The following is a 26,176-nucleotide window of genomic DNA, read 5'->3' on the forward strand; positions in this document are numbered from 1 at the left end:
GTTTATTATGTAGAAATTCAGTTGATTACTGTCTCATTCCGAAAGCCAGAGAAGTTCAGGTATGTCCAGAGAGATGCATTTACCAGATCAGCAGGCTCTCAAAGACTGAAACATGAATGTTCTCTCTGGACTCTTCATATAGAATAGAAGCAAGCCACATAATTATTAACATTTTCATTCAGTATTCTTAAGGATACTAAAAATGCACAAATAGGTTTCACTTCTTCATAAATTAATTCACCGGATGAATGGGGAGAGTTTAAAGTAAGTACAAACTCACAGGAGGTTTTGATCCAACCGGTCCATTTCTCGCCTCTGATCAATAGGCTGCTGCCCATGATTTTTAATGGAAGTTGCTTTAACACAGTGTAAGCATGAAAAGCTTAATAATACATTGGTGGGAGGGGGGTATCCAATGTTTTTCTTTTATCCTTAACTATAGAAAGCTAATGAGAGACATATTACTCATATTAACTAAGAGGCATCAATTCTTAACCGCAAAGTTACCAAAAACATACCCCAAACCAAAAGCCATATATAAAATCAGTCCCAGCTCAGCAGTGAGACAGGCGGCTTTCACTTGGTCAGTTTGCAGTTACACATGAGTTTAGTCACATGCATTTACTAGTCTCGGCCTTGCTGGATCTATATTGCTGTGGCCAGCCCCCATCCCTCTGATTCCCTCTGCTGACCTACGTAACAAACCACAATGCTTGAGGTAGAGTCTGCTCTGAGTTAAGCACTGTTCAATCTCCTCTGTGGACGCAAGCTCATCTACTACCAGCCTACTTAGAGATCCCAAACCAAGAAAGCCAGCAGAAAGATCCCAAAGCCAGCAGAAAACGTCCGATGGCATCATTTAACTCGCCACAGCTCCCCACTCTTCTACTTTCAGACTGTCAGGCCATTTGGATGCTTGGCTACAGCTACAGCCAGCCACCTTTCCCAAACTCTCCGTTCCCATTTTTCTTGTGATGCAGCAGCAGCAGAGGCCTCTCGGCTTGGCTATGCTTGTGCACTCACTATCACCTCTGAATTTTTCCTAGCTCTTAATTTTTCTGCCTTGCTTTCTAATACATTTCACTAATGTTTTGCAACCTGCTCTGAAACAGCTGCCCAGTTCAACGTCTCCTCCACTGTACTATCTCTGGAATGCACGCTATCTTATCATTTATTTTGGCAACAATAATTCCAACATGTTTTTATGTGCATTTCAGTAAGTCTCTTCTGTTCTGCTCGGGGGGGTTTTGACTCTCAATAGCTGCTGAATTTCTAGTCACATTGTACTAAATAAAGGTACAAGCCCTCAGTTGTCGTTCATGAGCTAACAGGCTCAGAAGTTGAGTGCTGAAGTTCCCATTAATATCAAAGGGAAATTCTTCATCTTCATTGAAATTTAACATGTTTTGTCTCACAACCAGAGTGACCTAAGGGCATGTGCACAACTGGTTACTGGAGATCAGCTGGCAGGATGAAACTTATTCCACCTGATTTTTCTAAATTCATAGAATCACAGAATTATTTGGGTTGGAAGGGACCTTAAAGCTCATCCAGTTCCAACCCCCTGCCACGGGCAGGGACACCTTCCACTAGAGCAGGTTGCTCCAAGCCCTGTCCAACCTGGCCTTGAACACTGCCAGGGATGGGGCAGCCACAGCTTCTCTGGGCAACCTGTGCCAGGGCCTCACCACCCTCATGGTAAATACTTTCTTCCTAATGTCTAATCTAAATCTACCCTCTTCCAGTTTAAAGCCATTCCCCCCTGTCCTATCCCTACATGTCCTTGTAAAAAGTCCCTCTCCAGACTTCCTGTCGGCCCCTTTATGTACTGGAAGGCTGCTGCAAGGTCTCCCCAGAGCCTTCTCTTCTCTAGGCTGAACAACTGCGTGCTTATAACACACACAGCTGCAACCCATCCACCTCCCATGTGCTCGCACACCCGCCTGTTGCAGCACTGAATCACCTCCCCGCACGGCGACGGGGCCGTGGGTATATGACCCCCCCCAGGACCCCCCCACCGCTTGACCGGGCAGGCGGCGACGGGAGGCGGCCGCTCCCGGGGCGGGGCGGCGGCAGGTGCGGGCGGCGGCAGGGGCAGGTCGATGGGCGGCCGGGGCGGGGCGGGGAGAGGGCCGGGAAGGGGCCGGGCAGCCGCGGGGCAGCCGCGGGGCGGGGGGAGCCCGGGAGAAATCTGGGCTGAGACGGATTTAAGGAGTGGCTCCGGCCAGAGGGCTCTTCGCTGTCGCCGTCCCTGCTGCCGCACACCGCCACCATGCCCGTCAAAGGAGGCACCAAGTGTATCAAGTACCTGCTCTTCGGATTCAACTTCATCTTCTGGGTGAGGGGGCCGAGACGTGTTCGGTGGAGCTGCCCGGGAGGGAGCTGGAGGGGAACGGGGCGGGGGAAGGGCAAGGCGCCGGGAGCGATGGTTGGTTTGGAGCTTTCCCTTGTTTGGTTTCACCTCTTTCCTTACTTACCCTCTCTCCCTCCCGGGAGCAGAGGGGTGGGTGCGCGGCCCTTCTCCCCCGCCTCTCACTGTCTTGTTGCGGGGGTTTCCTCGGCGCGGCCGCGATACCCGGGCTGGGCGGCGGCACCGGCGGCGTCTCGGCGTCGCTTTCCCCGCCGTCGGCCCCGGACGGGCGCTTCTCGCCGCGCCGAGGCGGGCGGGTTTCTCGCTGCCCGGTTAGGCGCTGTGTTTGTGCATGCGGTGGTAGGCTGCAGTTAGGTAAGGCAGGTGTGCCCTGGCTCTTAATGTGGGGGGGGGACGGGTAGCGCTTCCCCCCAGCAGTACATGCAGCGATCGCACTGAAACTCTCTTTGCGGGCGGTACTTCTTTCTGCCTAGGCTTTTCCTGCGCGACGGCTGTAAATGCGGTCGTGAGCCAGTTCCTCGCAAGTTACAGCGCTTGCGGTCGTTGTGTATGTGAACCCATTTTAGTGGGAGCCTCGGCTGGAGCTGCGTCTTCTGCCTCCTGTCTTCCAGGCAGCGTCTTGTAAAGAAAATCCTGAAGTAGTTTAATCTGTAGGAGCACACTACCCCCGTAAGTGGGAATCATATCGCCAGGGCAGTTTTCCGCAGGACTATCTCGTTTGCCAAGCTGTGTCAGAAAGCATGGCTTAACTGAAGGGTGCTTCTCAAGCAGTCGGGGCGTGGACGTCTGAATTTAGCAGCATCTGCCTTATGGAAAAGTACACAGGGATGTGCCTAATGTAGTAGGTGTGAAGTGCGAGGTTCGAAAATGGGGTTTCTCTTGGCTATCTGCTACAGTGGAGAAATGTCTCTGTGACTCCTTTTTACCATCTGATGTGGAGAAATTAAGTCGGAGCTGTGGAAAGAAACCACTTCTGGAGTCAGTTACAGTATTGCACATGGGATGGCTGGAAGGTGCAATGCTAACAGATAAAATACTTGTGATCACTCAAAAGTGGCTTTCAGCAAAGAATGAAAACTGGGCTGCGGTTGCGGGAGGTCGTGCAGAGGACCTTCACAAAAGTACAGAAAAGCACGTACTGCCACCTGAGATTTGCCAGGAGGGTGAGCAGGCGGGTTATATTCAGAAGGTTATAACTAGTAAAAAGAAAAAGCCTAACAATGCCCTGGCTGAGACCTCTGGGTCAGGGAGGTGCTAGATCTTTTATTGAAACAGGAGGAAATATTCATGGTTTGCTTTGTGGTCTTTTAGATTTCTTTTTAAAGCTACAGACTTCCTACAAACTATGTTACAGCACAAGAGCTCTTGTTGTGGCAAAGGCATTGCCTCCAAGATGCTCTTACTGTAAGCATCACCACTTTGTCTGGAGCCCAGGGCTGAGAATAGCGCACATTATATAGTTCAGGAGGTACCTGTTGCTTGTAGTGTCATGGTAATAAAGCTCAGAAGCTTTACTTGCACCTTTGGGTGCCCAGTAAGTGTGAATGTAGGCTTGACCTGTCAACAGGGTGGAAAGGAGGAAGAATTGTGGTGGGGAATGGGGCTGTACCACATGTGGGCTGGTACGGCTGCCCTGAGTAGGGCTGTTGTCCAGAGCAACCATGAGGGTGATGCTTTTCAAGTGGCCTTCTCAGGGGGCCATATAGGATGTGGGAGAAGGAAGAGAAGGAGTAAGAAAATAAAGAATTAAAAGGAGATGGATGCTCCTTTCCCTATGAGTATCCCAGCAAGTGGCTGGAAGCAGCAAGAGACGGTATATGCAAGCAGCTTGGGTTAGCCAGAGATAAGTGTTTGTAGACTGGCGGGATTAGTCCTTGGCTTTCAGGGCTCACTACATGTATCTGTGCCCTAACAAAACTGGTGAAGAGAGTCAAGTATGGTGTTAGTGAACCTCATGTCCTCTATAGAGGAATAAAGTAGCGATATCTTGGGCTATTTTAAATTGTTAGGCCTCAGTGAGCAGTGTAAAAACAAGGGTGTCTTGGGGCAGGCAGCACTAGAGGGCAGGAACAACCCTAATAAGGTGGCTTTAATGTTTCTTATGGCATTGGAGATGTGAAAAATCTATTAAGTAATGGAAGTAAATTGAGAAAAAGTGGTGTGCCTGAGTGCAATTCTGACCCTAAAATTTAAAGCACCATCAGTGGCTGGCTCTTGGCCTTGGGAACCCACCCCCCAAAAGAAGGAGCAAGCCTTTGCTTCTGAGTAGTCCATGGGTGTGGGGTCTTATTGTCCATACACTACTCAGGAATCGTGACAGTAATGTAGTTAGATTTAATGTACCTTTTGGAGCAAGAGACTCTAAAAGGTCCTGTGAAGCTGTGATGAAGCTTAAACAGCATCTCCTTTTTGAAATAAGTTGCCCTAAAAGTATAGGTGAGGAATTTAAATGGTCTGCAGTGAATCTGCAGGTATTTGTAGATTGCATGCTAGGTGGCATGTATTTGCCTCCATCAGTGACTTGGGCAAGGGTGAGAGGAAGCAGAAAGTGTCAAACAACTTGGTATTAAAACAAGAATTGGGAAACTTTCAGAAAGTTGAAGCTGTGTCCGAGAGAAGGAAATAAAGGTTGATAAATACTGGTGTGTCAAATACAAAGATATGATAAGGCTAGCCAAAGAACAGCTTTAGGGGAATAACTTGCAGAAGCAAACCTGACTAAAATATCTCTCTTCAGACACATGAGGACCAGGGAGCTTCCCAGGAAGTCCTTAGAGACAGTGATCAGTCCAGATGTAAGTGTGTGGGGAGTGATGTTCTGTGGGACTTTCCCTTACTGGGGGTGCTTGGGGAAGTTCTGTGCCATAACCTGCCTTTGATTCTGAATCCCTCACAGGCTTGAATTGACCTTTTGATGAAAATGTCGTGAAACAACACCAGCAAATGCTGATTAATGTCTTTGTGGGGTCACAAAACAGTTACTTCAGAACTATAAATGCATTGCAATTAGGTAAAACCTCCTGCTCACCACCCACCTCAGTGCTGGAGGGCTGGAATGCAGTGAATCTGAGGCTGGGTTTTGCTTTATAATATTCTGGTGCATATAGAGAGTGGCACACGTGGTGCTTCTGGAAGAGGCAGAGGAGAAGATTCTTTAAAAGTAAAAAGTTAGTGTACACATGGAGCTGTGACATTGGAGAAGAGAGAATGGCTACTGTGAGGGGAAGCTGGACTTCATGAAGCTGTTTAACTTAAAGTCTTTATAAGCATGGATCTTAGAGAGCAAGGGCTGGTTGATGTTACTTCACTTGTTCAATGTCTCCTGGAAATCAGAGTTCCTAAAGAAACTCAGCAGTCCTGGAGTAAGATCCTGGTGGGGATGAAATGCTGGCTGAGCAGAAGCAGGGCTGAGATGAGGTGGAGGTCTGTTGCAGTGAAGTACCAGAGCTGGCATGGAGGAGTGAACTGTGCATGGAGTGGTGGTCAGTGCAGTCCTACCTAATCCAGAGAAGCATGTGAGGTAACTCTGGTGCTCGTGTAGCATCTATTTCACAGAGTGGTGAAGATGGGTGCATGCTGATGTAGCAGGCTATGTGACACACACCAAAGGTAGGCATCAAATAATGTGTGTTAGCATGAGTAGGAAGCAGCCTGGTGTTGTGAAATAGTTGGTTCAGTGGCAGCTTCTGCAACAGAGCAACAATGATTTGGGAGAAAAGGTGGTTCACAAAAGCAACAGGTTAGTGCTCAGCAGCAAGAGGAAACCCACTTCAGAAGTGAAAGAGCTAGAGAAGAAGGGAGATGGTGCTGTTGCATAAATCCATGGTGTGTTGATGTCCTGCAATCCTGTGGGCTGCTCTGGTCTTCTGTCTACATTGAAGGGAACGTTGTAGAGCTTGATGATGTTTGGAAAAGGAAGAGGAGGGTTTCTGCTATCAGGAACTGTGAGTGAATTGGGATTCTTCAGCATGGAAATGAGGAAAATGTGCTAGAGGTCTGTAGGATCACAAGTGTCCAGGTAGGGCCTGACTGTATTGAAAGAGTCGGTGAGCAAGAACCGAGGGGTGTTAAGTACATAAAGAGGAGGTTTCAGGAGAAAAGGGTATAGCTGTGGGGACAGTGGTGGTGCTTTGTCCCCAGCAGATGTTGCAGAGGACATAGTTCAAAGCATACCTGGCTAACCTGTTGTTTGGCAGCCTTATGTTAATTTTTCTTCTCTAAAAGTACTGTTTGTGTCTTTGCACAACCTGTTTAGTGCCCAACATGTGAACAGGGAGGTTAGTCCTGGGAAATGCTACTGTCAGTCTTGTTTTGATAACCCTTCCTTGCATGCAATCTACAAATACCTGCAGATAACCCTACAAGGAGGCCCTTGTAGACTGCTGTGCTAGATTGTGATCATAACCGGTCTGATGACTTTTTTTTTTTTTTTTTCCCAGTTGGTAAGGCCAGGCATATATCTTGCTAGCAAGGCATTCTCCTGAAACTTTTGAGATTCCAGAGCTTTGGCTAGAATGTGCTTGTGGCCTGATTGGAAGCAGGCTGGGGGGGGATGCTTATGGATGGTTGCTACAAACTCTTATGAAGTCTGGCTAATCATTGCATTTGTAGGGAATGGTTTTTACTTGCTGTGCTTGAATAGATCAGTAGGTTAGGGGGTCCAGTCCCTTCTGAGGTGTGGGAATGAGGGGTGGCAGCATTTTCCCTTTGGTTCAAGTATTGCTGCAGACACCAGGCACCTAGCTGCTGCTGTGTTGTTCTTGTCAGGGTGGTAGAATCTCACCTGGGTTTGCATACAGTTCTTGTGTTGCTAATGCTGGCCCTGGAGTCTTTGGGTCTGGTCTGTAATGAAAGCTGTACCAGTTCAGGTCTTTGGAAGTTTGGGGGTTGATTTGGAGTGGGGGAGGGAGCTGGTACAGAACTAATACAAAGATTTTTTTTTTTTTTTTTTTTTTTTTTTTTTTTACTACTAGGCTGGCTCAAGCTTGGTAAGAAGTCAATGGAAAAGTCATGTTATGTGCCTTAAACCCAAGCAGTGGAGTGGTCGTACCATAGCTGGTCTTGAACAACCTTAGTGTGAGCATGTGCGTGATTACCTTGAGCTGTGTAATGAGCGACTACCTCTGGCTGAGCTCCCTTAACTTGCACGGTTTGCTCAGGCTTGTTGGCCTTGGTGGCAAAGTCTTTTTCTAATAAAACGATTGGCTCCTGAGCAGCTCAGTGCATGTTGGGCAGGCGCCTGGCATGGCCACACATATGGAGCGTGTGCCTGCATGTTCTCCTGCTGGCTTTCTGCTGCTGAACAAAAGCAAGGGCTTGCATCATTAAAATTAAATGCTGTGGTTTTCCCCTTGTGAATTTTGTAGAACACAGACATCTGCTGCTAATATTTATAATTTAATGTATTGGAGGCAGAGAAGTGCTGTACCATACAGTCAAGAGTTCATGTTGAGTGTTTTGGCAATTATTTTCTTGCTCCTTTACACTGTAAGGCAACTGTCTTGTCCTGGCACTCTGCTATTCAGAGTGTTTTGTGCTATATGAACAAATGCATTTGTCTAAGGGAGTGCCTGCTAAAGTAAGATTAGCAAGATTAGGCCTGGAGTGCTCTTTTCCTTCTGTAACTTGAAGATACCTGTGACTTTGTTCTGAGCCATAATCTCATCTGCTCATGCTGCCTCTAGGAACAGCCAGTCGCAAGTTGGTGCTCTGACTTCTGCAGAGGGTCTTCCCTGCTCAGGTGGAGGAGAGGACTTGCAGGATGGACGGGAATATGCATGTGTGTGTATATATGCACACATATACGAAAGGAACAAATTAGTTTGTTTTGCTTTCCATAATCAACTGATTTACTTGCTGACTGCAGTGCGTATGAGTCAAAATGCTGGTTGGGCTCAGCACAATATAGTTTAAGTGCTGTGAAGTCAGGAGTGGAGTTGGAGGATGTTGCCTTGAGAAACCTGATGTGAAGCTACTTGCACTTAGAGTTCTAGCAGTCCTAGCTCCTATTTGCAATTTAAATTGTGGATATAGTAGACTGGCTTCTCAATAGGAACTTGTATGAAATGGGCACTAGTCTTGGCTGTGGTTCAGGAATTCTGTAATGCTGCTCCTACTGTACTGGAACACCATTTTATTGCTATTAATGCTGTGACATTAACTTAGCCCACAACATTCTTGAAACTAGTTTAAGCAGAAAGAAAATCCTTCCTTTCCAGTCTGCTCTTTTAAAGGAGTGTGGGAATAGCTGCAATTTCTTATATAACTGCTAGCACTCACTGCACATCTGTTAGGAAAGCTTTTTAAAGAAGTTTGAAAACCTGTGCTGTTAGTGGGTAACACTAATCCTGTAATTAAGGGTTTAGATTGATGTTGAGCCTCATCTGTACTTGCTGTTTATGGGGTTTTATTTATAGAGTACCAGCAAGTAACAGGACAAATGGACAGTTCTACAGGTTGTAATGTTCTCAGTTTCTTTGCCCATGTGCTTTGCAGCATTATATATCTGGCCCTGGCTTAGTTAATCCACAGTCTTGGTCAGTCAGGAAAAAGTTAGTTGTCTGTCAGATGCAGAGGATCTGAGTCAGATTTTAGTTAAAAGTTTTTACCAGTTTTATGAGGTGAAGGGAAGAGAGTGGCTTTTTCAGTGTACTTTTGCCACACCCTGGATAAAACTTACATAAGGAACAATCGTGTAGAGCCTGACATGCCTTCTTCAAGAAAGAATCAATAACAGTATTGATAGATGCAATGCTGAGCTGACAGCACTGAAAGTAGTGGTTATTTTTCACCAACTCTGCCGTATTTCCACATATTGACTTACCTTCTGCTAGAGGTAATGCCATAAACTTGATAGAAGTTGGATATAAGCTTCACCTAATATGTGCTGAAATAGAATTCACAATTTCCTGTACAGAGGCCTTTTCTTACATGCTTTGATCCATATATCAGGAGTTCTCGCGGTGCCTCATTTCTTCCCTGTCCCAGCCTCCATGCTGTTGAAAGTAACCAGGGAGGGGGGTGGGAGATGGGACGGGATGATGACGACACACCCCTTCCAAAGCTTTATCTGCCAGCTCTAAGAACTAGATAATTGCCTGGACCTTGAGCCCCTTGAGAGGTGGTTCTGTTGTAGTGTGCTGTAAGGTGTCTGCAGCAAGCGGGGTGCTTGCCAGGGGATTGTCCTTTCTCAAGATGGGTCAAGGTGATAAAGTCAGAAGGAACTGTAGAAAATGGTCCTTGCAAAATAGTTGTTAAACCCAGAATAAACTTTCCAGCTTTCCAGAGTACTGTCATGCACTGCTGTATCATGGGATACATTAACAAAGCTTGGAATGTCTGTTTGAAAAGCACAGTCTTTTGATGTGCATTTACACCACTAATCATAAAAATCCAATTATTCCTTGTGCAAGCCCTCTGCTAGAAGAGATCATATCTGTGAAACTCAGGTGTTAGAGGAGGAAAAAAATGCAGTGGGAATTGCTTGATAGCATGCATCAGCACTGAATGCTCCAAGTTCATGCTGAAGTTGGTTAAGTATGGTGAAGGGAGGAAGGCAGAGTGGTCTGTATCTCTTCCACCTCCAGGATAGACAGATTATTTCTCATATGAAGAGTGTAGTGACTGTCCTGTAGTGGATTGATCCTTTGTCAGTTATCTCTTGTCACATGGAAGGCTAAAAGAAAGAAGGGTGTCAAAGCTAAATAACAGGACACATCTTTAGATATGATCAGAGGCAAGACCATGTAATTTGGAAGGGGGAGATGGAAAGGGCTGACTTTGGAGCAGGCGCTTCTCAGATCGTGGGCCTGAATGGGTGTGAGAAGGCAAGTCCTGCACAAGATGCTTACTAGAGAAGGTGCATGGCTATGTAGGGAAGGAAGACAGATCATGCATGTGATGCTAAAAGCAAGTATGAGCCTCCATAGGACTAGAGGAGGAATGACCAGGTATTTTTATCTTTGCTTGGCACATGTCCAGTGTGTATCTATTCTATAGTGAAGTCAAGCAGAAATTTGCTGGGAGCTCTAAGATGCTTTGTAGTGGTTAGGGGAAACACAAGGAAGCCTCTTTAGCTTGAGCAGAGATGTTAGCATACTTGTGCCAGGACATGCAGGTACTAGAGAATCAGTGCCACAAACTTTTCTAGTACCGGGAGTGAGTGGTAAGTACACTTTTAACTTCATGTTTTGGTAGGATTGGTAAAACCCCCTGCCTTCAGAGTTCCCTTTCCTGGACTTGTTACTACAGAAACATACTACTTAATGTTTTGTAAGCAGACAAACCTTCTCTTTTCCTAGTTTTGTAGGGGTTTGTGCACAAAGTGACAAGTTTCAGGAAAGCAGATAGTTCTGTTCTTTTTCTGTTAAATTTCTTTCAGCACAGGATATATCTTACTAATATCCTGTATTACTCAACTCCTGTGATGAAACAGGTCTGCTGGTCTGTTAGATTGGGAAAACACTTGGGTTAAAAACCCAGCAACCAGCTCTTTAGTGGATATGCTTCCATGCAACCTGGGTGGGGGAGCTTGCACCCCTTTCCTGGGGAGGAAAACCACAGCTACTAAAACCACCCTGACACAGCTGCCAATAGCTATTGGCACAGCATGGGTGAGCAGAGAGGTGGCTGTGTACCAGCCTCTGCTGTGTCAGATTGGTCTGAGATGCTGCCAATTGCAGTGGTGCCCATGGGACAGTGCTTGCTTCTTTCTCTGACGCTGGCATTGGTGCCCTGGTCTCTTGTTGTTTTGATGGAAACTTGAGGCTTCAAGTTACTTTCTTGCCTTCTGCTTTAAAAGTGCCTTTTTTTAGTTCAGTGGTCGTTGTGGGTAAGAAGAGCATGAACTGAGAACACAAGTCTGCTTTCCTTAAACAGAGACAAAAAGTCACTTTTTTCTTACAAGGAGTTGCTTTTTTTCCCTAGTCCATGATGGAGAGAATCATCACTTTAACCCTACCACTTTTAAGTGATGTGGAGCAGTTCCCTGGCACTTCTGCTGTTCTGTGATCTCCTAAGTGTCTTGCCTCCTTGTGGTCATAACTTCCTCACAGGATGGCTGCTTTCCTAAAGGGAGAACATGCCACTTAACCTCTCTACACCCCCCACCCCCGAAGTTAAGTTTGTTTTGTGAAAGGAGTGATATTAGGTATGTCATCTCTCCCTAATGTTAGCCAACCAGTTTGCTTTTGGAAGAGGTCATCAAGCGAAGCAGGAGGCTCAGACTTGTAAGATTATCTACACAGTTGTAACATAGCTTAGAGTTTCTTCTCAATTTGAATACTCTGGCCTTAAAGGTCTGATGGGGGATCAGCTCTGGGGTTTAGATTTGCAGTTCTCTGCTGTGCCCTGCTTGATGTTGCCCCTGAGCTCTCTATTTGAACACTGTGGCTTGTCAAACCACAGACACAGGTAGGAGTGGACAGATGCATGTACTCAGGCTTCTGGCTTTGCAATTCATGAGTTCCTAAGCAAAACAAGCAGGGACTGTAGATTTCTTCTAATGCTGCAGATCTGGATGCCTATAAAAGCTGAAGAGTTGTTGACCCAGGAAAGTGAGTCTCAAACAGAGTATTATTAAATATTGGATGACTTAACAGTAGGCTAGAAACAGTGCATGAGGGTTTTTTTCCATCACCAAGCCCTTCTGGTTTTCAAACAGAGGCACTGAAGTGAGATGAGATTGCAGAGGCTTTTATAAGTGATGCTGTAGCAGTGAGTGCAGGTAAAGCAGCAACCCTTCTCTCTGCCAGTCTTGCTGTTGCACCTCTCCCTTCCCCTGGGGTGCTGCTGCGGCACAGTAAATTAAAATAATGCTGTTGTGACATACTGTGTGCTACCACGGTTCTTCAGCATGATTTAACATTGTTTTGTCAGCATAGCCCTAACAAGGAAAGTGGCAGGTATATGCAGGCTTTGTTCTTGCTGTGTGCTTTGTGAGTAAGCCGGCACCTACACACCTGTGACACCAACAAAGTGCCTTTTGCATGGGTCTGGAAACCTCCATTTGGGTTTGGCTCATTCTGCATTGTGTATCACTTCATCTTTTTCCCAGCTAAAAACCTGCAGCTCCTCTTTGAGGCAGACTTGGGAGTCAGGTGCCTGCCACGCAAGAAATGCTGGTTTTTCTGGTGCAGCTGGCCTATTGCTTTTCTTCGCTGATACCTGAGCCCTTTAAGCACTTCAGTTGGGACCCTTTCTGCTGAGAAGCTACAAAGGATATACCTTCCTTTAAACTCTTGCTTAGCCCCTTGTGTTGTGTAAGTCTTTAAAGCTCTCCCTATGTTTTTATTGGAAAAACAAGCCTAGGAGGCTAGAGAAGACAGCCATGGGCAGCAAATCTGTGCCCACCCTTGAATGTGACACTCCCACAATAGGGAGACAGGGCTCTTACAGAGAAATCATAAGGTTGAGGGAGTTGGGCTTGGTGTGCAAGGAGTATACTCACAGGTGTGCTCTGTGGGAATGCCTTTCCATATTCTCACTGAAAACTGACATTAGTAAACACTTTCCAGTGTCTTGGAGGTGAATCAAGAATGTTGTTCCCTTCTAGATGGAATTTATCAGAGAAGGCTTCGGATTTTTCTCTGCATGCATGCTTTGCCTAACCAAAGCTCTAGACTTACTAAGCTTATTGCTTACTCAAGTTTAAAATTTTAATGTCTCCTGCAATGTGTGGTGTTTGTCCTCATCTCACTTTTGCAGAGGTTTTTTTGACAATTAAATGGTCTTCAAAGGGGAGAAGGAAGAGCTGAGAAGCACATGCAAACTTTATAGTTTGTCCTGGCTTCTCTTTCTCTTCTGCCTGCAAGACAATTCTAGGCTTTTTCCTTTTAAAACTGGAAGGATTCAGTCTGTTCAAAGCAAACTTTGAACAGCAAAATTTGCCTTACCAGAGTGCACTCCCCTCTTAGCTGCGACACTTCTGCAATGCTTTCTTCCAGGTATTTCATCCAGAAACTAATTTATACACACAATGACTTGCTGCAAACACAAGCACCAATGTTAACAGGAACCTGGAGACACACAGGCAGAGACAATAATAAAATAAAACTAGATAATATCTAAAACTTGATTGCATTGCTCCAGATCAGCACAGAGCAATATGGCTATTTCAGCAGCCTGTGTTTTCCCTCTTCCTGTCAGTGTGGTAACTTACTGGATTGGTTTTGTCCTGTTTCTAAACTCTATGCAGTGGTACACTGAACTCTTACCGGTCTCTTTAACATGCTAAAACTTATCTGGCCTTGCATGGTGGGTTTTCTTGTGATCCACTTACAGTTCAGTGTGAAGATTTAAGATTGCAAAGCCATGCAGTGTCATTGCAGTCACCCAGAATAAAACAGTGGGTGGAGGGGTTATTGGAAATACTGACATTTGGCACTTGGATAAACCTCAGGTATTTTCAGTAAAGAACAAGAATGGCATTGTTCTCGTGTGACATTGTACTTTAATATATAAATGCATCTGTCAACAAGATGCCTCATGTCAGGAACTAAGTTTGTTCTTGTTTTGGTATCCCTGTCCTTTTATGCTGGTTCTTTGTCACCACCTCTTTAAATAACAGAGCTGTATCCTGTGTTTACTTCTGATGTTGTTACTAATGCAAAAGCGAATGTATTAATTTGTATTATTTCACAAGGCTCACTTGTTCTTACAGCTTGCAGGGACAGCAGTTCTTGCAATCGGACTATGGCTTCGGTTTGATTCGCAGACCAAAAGCATCTTTGAACTGGAATCCAACAACACAACATTTTACACAGGTAAGCTAGTAGGTGGCTCAGGGTGATAGATTGCACTTTTGCACCCTGATTTCCACGCTGCTTAGAAACCTTAGCCTTCCTCAAAGGCGAAAGACAAAACAGCCCTGAACAGCCTCAGCAGGGTGGAGAGCAGCTTCCTCTGGCTCGTGCAGGGGGCAGCCCACTGTGTGAGCTCTTGCACAGACAGCAGCAGTGTCACGCTTAGCAGTTCCTTGGCTCTTTATGTGTTGTATATCACTTCACCTTTTTTCCAGCTTAAACCCTGTGGTTCCTCTTTGGGTGCTGCTGGTGTGTTGTAATCACGGGGACTCCTGGTAGACATGGAAGATGTCTCCTCTTGATGCTTCTCAGAATGAGTCAGCAAAGTTTCACTGTAAACTGAGTAGCCACAGATGACATCAATAACTAATTCTTTTCCTCAAACCTGAGCTACCCAAAACCACAACTCTATCACCTCATCTCTCAGGAGGAGCATATTATCTGACTCTTACAGCCCCATGTGTGCTAATTTATACTGAACATAATTGAAAGGATGCACAAATATCTTGGCCTATGTGAGCAACTATTACAGGCAACCTAGATCAGTGTAGCTTTAGTTAGGCCAGATGGAATTTATTCCTTCATGTATTTTGCAAGATGACTAACTAGGGGACAAACATGCATGTTTTCACCTTGCTATTCTACTGTTGTAAGGATTCTTAACTGAATCGGACTTTATTAAGGTTTTGATCTCTACATTCACTTTTAGGCTTGGGCAGAGGAACACATGCTGCCTTGGTGGTTGGTGCTCAGTCCCTTTTGTTGAAACCAAGTAGCTGTGTCTGAAGTCCTTTAACAATTGGGAAGAAAGTAAATCCAAATATGTACCTTATGTATGTATTGCCTTTGATTTGGACAATTCTTATACATACATATTTTGCATCCCTGTAGCACCTGGATTTGCCATGTCCTGTATGGTATCATTTAGCCATCCATAGGGTGGTTAGGTTGGGAATATTGAAATGCTTATGTGCCTTCATGAAGAGGCCCACAGCAGACAGCTTATCTGTGAGAGCTTGTATTTCACCCTTGATATGCTGGCATGGCAGCAAACTGGGTTCTTCCTGCAGCTGCCAGGAAGATTTCCAGATGCTTTTAACTGGACCTCGGAAAAGGAGCAGAAATCTAAACTTAGCAATTGAGCTGAATATTTAACAAGTCTTATTTTGGGTAGTCTAAAACAACTCACCTCCTAAAACCATGAAATTTTTATGATACTTAAGCTACTGGTTGAATGCAGCCAGTGAAACCTACTTGAAATATCTGTAGGTTAAAGTGAGTTTTAAAAAACTTTAATAGGAATTATTTTTTTTAACATATCTTTCTGGGAGTAGTTACTGACTGCAGTTCACAAGGGGAAATTGAAAGAATCTGTCAATTTGCACCTAGTAACAAAGCAAGTTACCGCAAAAGCTTTCTATACTATTGAAGAGGTTCTCAAGGGCTCTTTTTTCAAAATGGAAAATGTTTAAGCTGAGGTAAAAAAACTTGGTGAATTTCCTGCTGATAAGAAATGTCAGCCTTAATCATGTACATATGCTTAATCAAGCAGATGTTTACTTTGGCAGCTAATCTTACTGGTTTGCACCTAGAAAATATTGTTTGCAAATGCTTACGTATGGCTTTCTTTAAATAGTATCGATTGGGTCTCTGAAGGCCGGAACTATATTTTTGTCTATATTGATAGAAATGCCATACTAATTTAACATGCTTTATGCTAATTCTTTGTCTTGTGTTTCACCACTCCAGTAATAGTTTCTTGCCATCCTTTGGGAGTTGTTTTGCTCACTACATCTTGCTGCTCTCACCAACTAGCAGCTGTAATGCTTAAGTTGGCAGTTCCCAAGCCCAGGAGGAGAAGATTGGGCATAAATGAGATCTCTTAGCCCAGAAATGGTTGCTCGCAATCCAACACACTACCTAAATTTTGGGCAGAATAGTCTTCATGGTCAGCCACTTGATAACCGTTTGAAGAAGTATCTGCTTTTGCAAAGGCAGAAAACAGTTTCTTCTAGATGTGAGGCTGTTAAGTTAGGAAGTGTAGACTTTTACCACTGTAACAGTTCAGTGTTTCCTGATGAAAAAGCAGGGCAGAAAGCATTTAAAGGCTTATGACAGCTGATTATAATGCCTTTTAATAACTATTCTCCTAGAGGTAGCATGCTTCAAGAATTCTCAGATGTTGATAAATCACTAGTTCCAGCTAACTACAACACACCCTTCATCTGAAGATAAGTTAACTCTGGCTCTGAGCCAGTTTTAAAATGTCTTACAGCTTGTCTTAGATGGCTTTATCTTGCCCATTGTCTAAAACTTGTGAAACTGCAGTGATGGTATACGTTAATTGTTACAAGTTTACACTTTTATTGATTGATGAATTTTCCTATAAGTTTTGAGATGTTGCTTTGAAAATGAAGCATGGCCCCCTGGTTTAGTTTGTTGGTTTTGCTTGGAACACCTCAGTAAAAATCTTAAACCTTGTCAAAAATTACAAATGTCTTTTGTGGAGCAACTAATCTTATACCTTGCTGCTGAGGTCTCAACTAGGCTGTATATGTGTGACTGTTTTTCTCCTCCCTAGGAGTTTACATCCTTATTGGAGCTGGAGCACTTATGATGCTGGTTGGTTTCTTGGGATGCTGTGGTGCATTGCAGGAATCTCAGTGTATGCTTGGCCTGGTAAGTGCTCAGAGTAGTGTTACTTTTCAGCAGCATAGTGAGAAAGGAAAGAAAATATTACTGTGCAGTTAATGGGCAGTAGGTGCTGGTTGTTTTGGCTCCACAGTGTTTAAACTCCTGGTCACCTACATAACACTAAAGTGTTAAATATAGTTTCAATTCCTAACCCTAAATCCAAATGTCCCTGTTGTGTCTGAATGCAGGATAACCTCAGGAGTTAGTGACATATTCAAACACTGAAGTATGAAGACTAGGAGTATGTGTGGAGACAGGACTAAGATATTGATAAGAGTAAAGCTATTAATTAAACAGTTTGTCCTGAACTCTGAAGGCTGTGCAATCTTTAATCTTTGAGACCAGAACTGTGGATTTGATCCTTGAAACAACAAGCCTCTACTGTTTATAATCACAGGATGAGCTCTTCCAGTTGACAACTGCTCTGGAAGCCAATTACTGGAGAGCAACTTCATTGTTTTCAGACTGGAGGGGCCAGTAGAGCTTACTGGGTTCATGCACATCTGCACACTCATGGAACTACTCATCCAAATAACCAGAAGATGTAGTTAATAAAAGACTACTACTATAGCTGGTGAAAGAACAATTCCCCTTTTGTGTCATGGAAGAAGTTAATTTCACATATTTCTTGCAAAATTATGCCCCTAGCCCTTTGTAATTCTGAACATCTCTCTTTAAAGTGCCTTGTGTTTTGGACATGGTAGTCAATTAAACACAGAGTGGACACTTTTATTTCTATTTTATGGGATACACAAAGAAAGTAGTAACCATTAGCTCTCTGGGAGTTAATGGCAAGCTAGGTATTAAGCAATGACTCCTAAAGCAATAGGAGTGACAAACAGAGAAAAGAATTGGTGTCAGCTGTTGTGATGTGCCTGAGTGACCTGAGCAACTTCAAAGTCTGAGTTAACAAATGATTGGTTTTAATTAACACTGATCAAAAAGGAGGACTTCTGCTTGGGGAACGCTGCCAGGCTTTCTGATGCTCCTAGGCAGAAGTCCTGACCCAGTGCAGTGTGGCCTCTTTACTAGTCTTACCAGTGTTTCAGATCTCTACCTGGAACCTGGTTGAGTGAGGGTTCCTGCAATGGTGGACACTTAAGGACTGGACAAGCTTGTAGCATATGTGTATGATGCTGTTTTGTGGTGCTGTGGTCTTAATTAATAATGTGGTCTTTCTTTTCTAGTTCTTCCTCTTCCTTTTTGTGATTTTTGCCCTTGAAATTGCTGCTGCAATCTGGGGATTCGCGAATAAAGAAAAGGTAGGTTGCTGTTAAGTTGGCAGGGTGGTGGGATGCTGGAACAGGTTCCCCAGAGAAGCTGTGGATGTCCCATTATTGGAAGTGTTCAGAGTCAGGCTGGATGGGGCTTTGAGCAACCTGCTCTGGTAAGATGCCCCTGCCCATGGTGAGGGTTTAGACTAGGTGATCTTTAAAGGTTTTTCTGACCTAGACCATTCTGTGATGCTATGACTGTGCCCACAGGAAGTAGACCTCTACTGAAATCTATACTAGTACTAGTCAAATCCTAATTACCAAGGGAATTTGGGGGAGAGGAAGACTCACTGTAGCAAAGCAATACAAGAAATTAAACTCTGATTTTTTAAAAATGAGTCTGTAGCTGAGAAGCTGTGATCCAAGATGCTGTTGCATGCTAGAGATGCCCTCCAGGCAGTACTTGCTGAACCATGAACTGAAGCAAGCCATCACTGAAGCTTTACCATTTCTAGATATGAGCTGAGGCAGATATGGGCTGAATGTTTCTGCAACTAAAACATGACTGGTTTGGGCTGTCTCCTTGCAAGCTGTCAAGATTATCTTGTTTCAAAGTAAGGTGCTTGGTAATCAGGGTTGCTTTTCTGCTTACATTATACAAGAGGGAAATACAGCAACTTCTGGGGTACATAAATGAATAGGGAATATCTTTATGTAACCAGTGGGCAAAGATTTGGTGTTTTCACTCATAGAAGCTCAGAGCTTTGGAAGGGAAAATGAATCTTATCTGTTTAGGTGTGGCTTCTAGGGTGTGTACCAGTTAGGCTAACTGGCTCTGGGTGAGAAATACTGTCCACCCTCTGTTTCCACCCTCTATTTCTACATGTCAGATGGATGGGTATTGCAGGTTGCAGAATTGTTAATTAGTTTTCCATAATTAATACTAAGGTAAGACAGTAATACACCACAACTCTTTGCTGTCCTGTAGGTTATTGAAGAGTTAAAGGACTTCTACATGGAAACCTATGGAAAGAGATCTCAAGCACCTGCCAGAGAGACCCTGAAAGCATTTCAGTTAGCTGTAAGTATATGGTTATACTTAGACAGTAATGCAGCTTACAAACACTGTTCTGTCATCTAGTCCCTGTACACGTCTACTACTGAACTAACTAAAAAAAGAGCAGTATTAGTAACAAATTGCAGAGAAGATTTTTTTGTATAGCGTCAGTGAATTCAGTATGCCTTTTTGTCGCTGTGAACCTCTGAAATGCATAGAGCTAGTTCTTGTATTCCTAAACAAACTCAGAAGCAAGGTGCAAAACTAAAGATCTGTGGTATTTATCTCGAGGCACCACAGTATTCATACCTGCATGTCTGTAAGGACTTCGTCTTTGTAAGAAGTACAAGCTGTTACCAAAATGTGTGTGTGCTTTGAGATCTAGCTCTTCTTTTCATAATCTTGTCCTTTAATGCAATAAGGGCTTTTTAAAATTAGGCTTATATCAGTCACATTGGCAGGACTTCTGAGCAAATTTGCACAAGGTCTGTACTAACCTAATGTAATATCTTCCTCCAAATGCAGAGCAGAAAAAAAAAAGGATTATTTAACCTGGTTTTCTCTTCCTGTTTTCTCTTATAGCTAGACTGCTGTGGTCTTACAGGAATTCTGGAACAGCAGTTCATGGACACCTGTCCAAAGAAGACCATGGTCGAGTCGCTTTCTGTAGTGGTAAAGCATGACTTACTTCAACAATTCTGCCCAATGAGTGGAATAAGAAACATGTTTCTGAGTAAACCCTTCTAGTCCTGGGGGAAGTACCCATATCACACTTAGCAACTTACGTCTATATTCAGCCTGGTTGTGGAAAATCAACATACTGTTACTATGGAAAGAACAAGCAGAGTCAGCAGGAAATCTGAACTTGCACAGGAAATGCATGGTCTATGTGTCACTGGACTTGCTGGAGTGACAGACAGTATAAGACAAAAACTTCACCTAAAAAAATGCTAGAAAGCTCTTCTCCTGGCTGCTCCTATTGCCAGAGCAACTTCCTGGTGTTGCTTCAGAGCTGTTGCCTCCCCTGTTGGTTAGGGAGAAGTAGAGCACGGAGCGGGAGCAGGTCTGAAAATTTTAGCAAGGAAAAAGGAGGGTAATGCATTGGTGGCCTATTGAGTGAGTATGTCACTGAAGCCAATTCTCTGTATTAGATTCCCCTGTTGAAATAATTGCTGCAAAGGTGCCTGTATGCCACAGTTGTCTGTGGCATCTTGTGTAGATCCTAACTACCCCTTTTCCTCTTTCTTGCTGCTTTTGCTTCATGTCCAAGACAGCCTGTATGAGTCTTCCCATAGAAAATAAGGTTCTTATGATGCAGGAATTCAGTTAATGACTTGATTTTTTTATTTTCATATTACTTGTGTTCTTCCTTTTTGCTGCGGATGATTTTGTGCCTTCAAATATCTGACCACATGAAACACTTCAAATCTGTATTTAGACTGTATCTTTAGTCCTGTCCATACAATCTGCTATGAGTTAAGACTATATGGAAGTAGCTGAGACAGCATGCAGATTTTATTGCTTGCTTTTATTCTGTTAAGTGTTTAAGTTTCATCTGTTGACTTCATCTTGTGGTTTGTTGTCTTATGGCCTAGTCTCAACTGTAGAAAAACAGTAGACAGACTGCAAGATTAAAGGGATGTAATGGTGTGGCTCATCTGTGTGCCTCTAAGAAGCACTGCTGTATTGATATTCTGATTTAACTGAGTAATTCTTACCAGTATGTCCCTTTAATCCTTGATTCAGTCTTTCCTTCTGGACTGTATAAGGGACAACTAAAGAAAAAAGCTTTCAGCAGCTCACTGTAGCCTGCTGCTGGAGTAAGTAGGACAGGAGTTGGGATGAGACTTTGACCAGCTACCAGGCTCTGAAAGATTTATACCTTCGTTTAAGTTCCTTGCTGTTTTCCTTGGCTACTATGTATCTTTGCTGGAGGAAGGGCTGTACTTGATTTTTACCTTTTTCTTTAGTTGCAGTGGTAATTCATTGTCCTGGAAGCTTCAAATTGGCATATCTATTAAACTACCCACAGCTTAGCATGTATGCATGCACCTCAAGACATCCTGTCATTCCCATGTCTGGAAAATTACAATTGCCATTGAAGATACTAGGAGTGGCTTCAATTTATTTCAAAAGGGCTGAGCAATACAGCAACTTAAATGGTGACAGCCAGTAGTAACAAGCCAATTCTGCTACAACTGGTGTTGGTCCTGATCTACCTAATCAAGGGAATCCTTCTGTAGCCAAGGCACAGTCAAGAAGTTTAGGTACTTTAAGAGTGGAGTTACTTCTCCAATTTTTGTGTTGGAACATCCCTGGATCTCTTTAAAGATTAGGAGAAAACTTCTTCACCGAAAGGGTGCTTAGGCATTGGAACAGGCTGCCCAGGCAAGTGGTGGAATCACCATCCCTGGAAGTGTTCACAAACCGTGTAGATGAAGCCCTTAGTGACATGGTTTAGTGGTGGGCTTGACAGCGCCGGGGTAACGGTTGGACTTGATGATCTTAAAGGTCTTTCCCAACCTAGTTGATTCTATAATTCTGTGTGAAAATGAAGGCCAGTTCAAAGCAGTTTTCAAAAGCTCAGTCTTCATCTCTAATACAAGCAGACTTGGTCAAAGGCGTAGCATCAGTTGGCAGACTTGAGCTCAAACAAGCAAGCAGGAATGACCCTTCTGTATGCATGAAACACTAATGAACGGTCTGTTTCTTTTCAGTCATGCCCTGCTGCCATTGATGATGTCTTCAATTCAAAATTGAATGTGATCGGAGCAGTTGGCCTGGGCATTGCTATAATAATGGTGAGTTTCCACATTATTTAGAGGGTGGCTGTGTGGCTAAAGGATACTTGCAGCAGAAGTCTGTCAAATGGTGCCTGGCATGGCAGCCTACAAGCCCATTCCAGTAATGACAAGTACCAGCAGGATTGGGGTGTGTGCTGCAGGGCCCCAAGGCAGCACAGAGGGTGGGGTGTCTTGGACCTCCCTGCTTCTGCTTTGGATTAGGATCTGCCTCCTTGTAGTTTTAGTAATGGTGAAGTTATCAGTAGTGTGTGTGTGTGTGTGTGTGTGAGTATAAATATAGGGTGAAGATGGATTGGTCATGTTGCTAGCCCACTTCTTAATCCTAATATCTCCTGTGGATCCTTGCCTTTTTTCCCTTTTTAGAACTATTAAGGATCTGCTAGAGAACTGAAATAACAGTGCTAGTAAGAAAATTCAAACATTTTTGTTTGGCTTCTCTAGAGGAAAGTATGACATGGATGCAATTATGCTGGGATGATCAAAGATTTCTTAGGAGATATGGCAGTGGTTTATAGCTGTGTATTTTGAAGTACTAAGGATGAAGGGGATTCATGAGAATGGAGTGAAATTTGAGGGTGCAGGGGAAGGAAGGAGAAGGGACATCAACTGCAGAATGAAGTCTTAACGTAGCTGCTCTTCCCAGCCCAGAGGCTATGCTTGTCTCCATGTTGACAGAAGAATGTGCTTTCATCCCCTGGTTTCTAATGTGCTTACTTTCTTTACAGATTTTCGGCATGATATTCAGTATGGTTCTCTGCTGTGCTATCCGCAAAAACAGAGAAATGGTCTAAGAGCTTCAAAACCCAAGACTGCTGCACTATAAAATCTGTCATTAACTTTAGCGTTCTGAAAGCATTTCTAAAAAGTTATATATTTGTTACCTTTTTAATGCTTTATTTGGTACTGATGTAGGTTTGCTTTTTGTTATAGGTTAAAATGATAAAGATATATCTGACTCAAGACAAATATTGTACATAAAATATCTGACTTTTGTGAAACTTACATAATTTGGATGTAATTTATGTTGGAGACAATTTGATACTTAATAAAGAATAAGATGTATGTTTGGGGGAGAGGAGGTTTTACTATGCTTATTAATCATTATTTGATGTGTGGCATGGAGTTGAACTTGCATAATGTGTCAAGTGTTAAATCACTAGGGCTTTAGTATAAAGCAGGAAATAACTCCTATGCCAATGCCATATTTGAAGGGAATTCCAAGGAATGGAAGACTACTGTCAGAGCATGTTGGGGAAGGTGTTGTTATTCTTCCTTTCCTTGGTGTGTGTGAACAAAAGCAGTTCTTAATCATATACCTAAAATGTTACTGCCTTAACACTTTTGCTGTCATCTTCATGCAGGGTGGCAAAGGATGACTGTTGCAGTGGTGATATGCAGGCAGTGCATACTTAGCTGCAAACAGGCTGGGCTCTACCCTGGAGCCAGCTGGGCTTTCTTCTGTCAACCTGTCTGCTGACATAACTGTGTCCCCTGGCATCTGACATAGCCTCAGTCCCTTGGCGAGGCAGATTCCCATAGCGTAATGCTCAGGATTTTTCTCAGTGGCTGGCTTTGTGCTTTGTTTCTCCAAAGCCCCAGTGAATTACAATCTCAAGGGCTTAGAGCATGTGTGCCAAATCTCAGGTTTCCAAATGGAAAAAAAAACAAAAGTTGCATGAAAAAGTTCTGCTCTGCAGTTCCTGCTTGCAGGAGCTAGAGCTGTGGCTATCCTGTTTCAGTTTGAAAGTGGATAGGGGAGGGAGCAGAGATAATAGTGTGGAAGCCTTAGCCTAAAGAATTAACAATTTGTCCTCTACTTCTACTCTGTTGTGGGTTTTGGTTTTTGTTCTGCCCCCCCCCCCCCCATACCTTCTGGTGGGGGTTGCCTATGGACTTGGACCCCTACCAGCAAGTTGATGTGCAATACCTGTATCTGGTGTTCCCCTACCGAAGTATCCCATCTGTGTTCTGAGAGCTTCTGGTCTTTGTCCTATAGGTACTACAAATATCTACTAGTAGTCCTTGTTCCCATCCTTCTCTTGAAATTAGGTGGGTATTTATGATGAGAAGCCTCAATTGTTGAGGGTCAGGCTCTGGCTGCAACTCTGGACTAATGCATGAATGTATTGCCCACCTTTGTGCTACACATTGTCGCTTGTCTAAGGGATTATGCAAACCGTACATCTCTCCTGTAATGTATTGTGCTGTTATGTGTTAATGGGGCCTTCTTAAAGTCTGGATTTCAAAAAAGTCAAATGGTAATCATGCTTTTGTGTGTCTTGGACTGGAATGACTCCAGAAAGGAGTTGATCTAATTTTCCTCCTTGGATATATGAGAGTACAGAGGGAAAAATCTAATCTCAGATGGGACTTTGAGACCTACCATGTCCCTGAGCTCCTGCAGAACTGAGAAGCAGCTTCTTGCCAGCTGTGCAATTCTGGGTGTGAAACTGAACCTGGCACCTGAAAAAGCTGGGGTGAATTGCTGTCAACCATAATGGAAGTTTACTGCTGACTTAACTACCCTTGGTTTTATTGCTCCATGATGGTTGGTGCTTGTGTTCAGGTTGCCAGCATCCAACATAGCTCTAGTCCAGAACTAGCAGTGTTTGTCAGTGTCCAAGAAAATGCAGTGGGTCCTAACTAGGATGGTGAGAACTAAGCCGTAGGCTCAGCACCTCAGCTCACAAGATGGGTTTGGACAACAGCTACAGAGGAAGCTCTCAAACTGACATCCAGATCAACTGAATATACGGAAGACTTAAGTTTGTATCATCCACTGTTGCTGCCTTCTACAGAAGCTGGATGGGGGCTTCCAGTGAGTTAGCCCTTCACCTTGCTGTCTTAACCACAGTGTTTACTGCAACACTTTATGACTTTGTGATGCCTGCCCCCTTCTCCCCCTATGCTAAGTCCTACAGCCCAATCTTTAGCCCTTCTCTTTGAACATCCTATGTCTGTAGGTTGGTGGGTTTTGAGTAACCAACAGATGGGTAAGTTGTCTTTTTATTGAAGAAGAGCTACTGTATATTACATTCCTTTTAGCAAGAACATGAACTACAGATTCAAAACATGGTTGCAGTCATCCTAAGATTTGCAAGCTAGCCCAAAATTAATATTTCTTAGTAAGAAATATTGAGTTATATGATAATTTTTACAAGTAGCAGTTGAGATGAAATTTCCTGATGAACTTGGTTCTAAGCAATGGCAGCCCTAGGTCTGTAGCTGTAGCGGAGAGCAAGTTGCTATCTTCAAGTTAGGTCAGTATTGTCTTGAGGAAGCTGTAGTAAAATGTGACTTTGGGAAGTAATACATAGAGGCTCAGCTGTACAAAAGGGATAATAGGTTTTTCTGTGAAGCAGGAATGGGGGAATTACAATACAGAAGGGGAAATGCAGTGTTTGGGACAATGTCAGAGTGTGATTGTGGGATGTTTTTTCTTAAGGATGTGCTGTGGCAGAAGTGACTAATGGTGGTATAATGATGGTGAAGAGAGGGAGAGTGAAGAGAGTTGGGACACAGCAATGATCCGTGTTAGGAAGAGGTCTGTCCTGGGTTGGTGGGTCAGCAGAGAAGCAAGTACCAGTGCTTAGAAAAAAATGAGAGTAGGAAAAAAATATCTTAGAGGTGGAAGATAATGTCTGTTGGGAGGAATAGACAGGAAGGAAAACATACAATAGTATAAAATACAATAGTATAAAATACCACTTTGACTTTTTAATGCCATCCTAGCTTCTATATCAGTAAATGAAGGTGTAATGGTGTTAAGACTGCAAAGCCTGCCTGGAATCTGAGAAACCACTCCAGAAAGGAAAGGGGCTTAAGATTTATTTCCAAACACAAGCAGATTTCATTTAGCAGAGGTGCTGCTAATCCCTTGTGCTAAACTTGCTAATGTAGCTGTGTTTTGTGGCCAAATGTGATGCTATATATTGTACATCTATATGAGTGCTTGTGGATGGCAAAAAATTTTGGGATCCCAAAACATTCTATGATCGGATCAGTCCTGGTCTAGATACTCACTTGGATTGGGCTAGTAGAGATGACTGGTAGTAGAAATAAGTCCTATGTTAGGCAGTAGCATAAACCACCACTTGTAATGCTGTCGAACAGATAAAGTTCTGCAAAGATGGTATGAGCTGATGAAAAGTGTGTGGCAAGGTGCCAGAGCGCAGGCTGCTGCTGGGTTTTGGCTTGTGTAGATGGGGACATACTGGTGGGCTCTGCACAGGATT

At 43.7% G+C, this 26,176-nt stretch overlaps 1 protein-coding gene across 1 annotated transcript; it reads left to right on the forward strand.

The window, feature by feature from the left end:
- The first annotated feature begins 2,204 nt into the window (after positions 1-2,204).
- CD9 (CD9 molecule) lies at positions 2,205-24,191 on the forward strand. Its single transcript, XM_030479228.1, has 8 exons — positions 2,205-2,338; positions 14,031-14,133; positions 16,754-16,851; positions 18,054-18,128; positions 19,069-19,161; positions 19,720-19,809; positions 21,855-21,938; positions 22,667-24,191. The coding sequence occupies exons 1-8, from the start codon at positions 2,273-2,275 to the stop codon at positions 22,730-22,732; spliced, it is 675 nt and encodes a 224-aa protein (XP_030335088.1). The 5' UTR covers positions 2,205-2,272; the 3' UTR covers positions 22,733-24,191.
- Positions 24,192-26,176: the final 1,985 nt, after the last annotated feature.

The sequence above is a fragment of the Strigops habroptila genome, chromosome 3 (assembly GCF_004027225.2).
Source record: "Strigops habroptila isolate Jane chromosome 3, bStrHab1.2.pri, whole genome shotgun sequence".
Classification (NCBI taxonomy): domain Eukaryota; kingdom Metazoa; phylum Chordata; class Aves; order Psittaciformes; family Psittacidae; genus Strigops; species Strigops habroptila.

Excerpts from the sequence above, each read along its gene's own strand:
- CD9 (XM_030479228.1), top strand. The coding sequence starts at position 2,273 with ATGCCCGTCAAAGGAGGCACCAAGTGTATCAAGTACCTGCTCTTCGGA. Across the intron at positions 14,134-16,753 it reads CAACACAACATTTTACACAG|GAGTTTACATCCTTATTGGA; the intron begins GTAAGCTAGTAG and ends TCTCCTCCCTAG. Across the intron at positions 19,810-21,854 it reads TCGAGTCGCTTTCTGTAGTG|TCATGCCCTGCTGCCATTGA; the intron begins GTAAAGCATGAC and ends GTTTCTTTTCAG.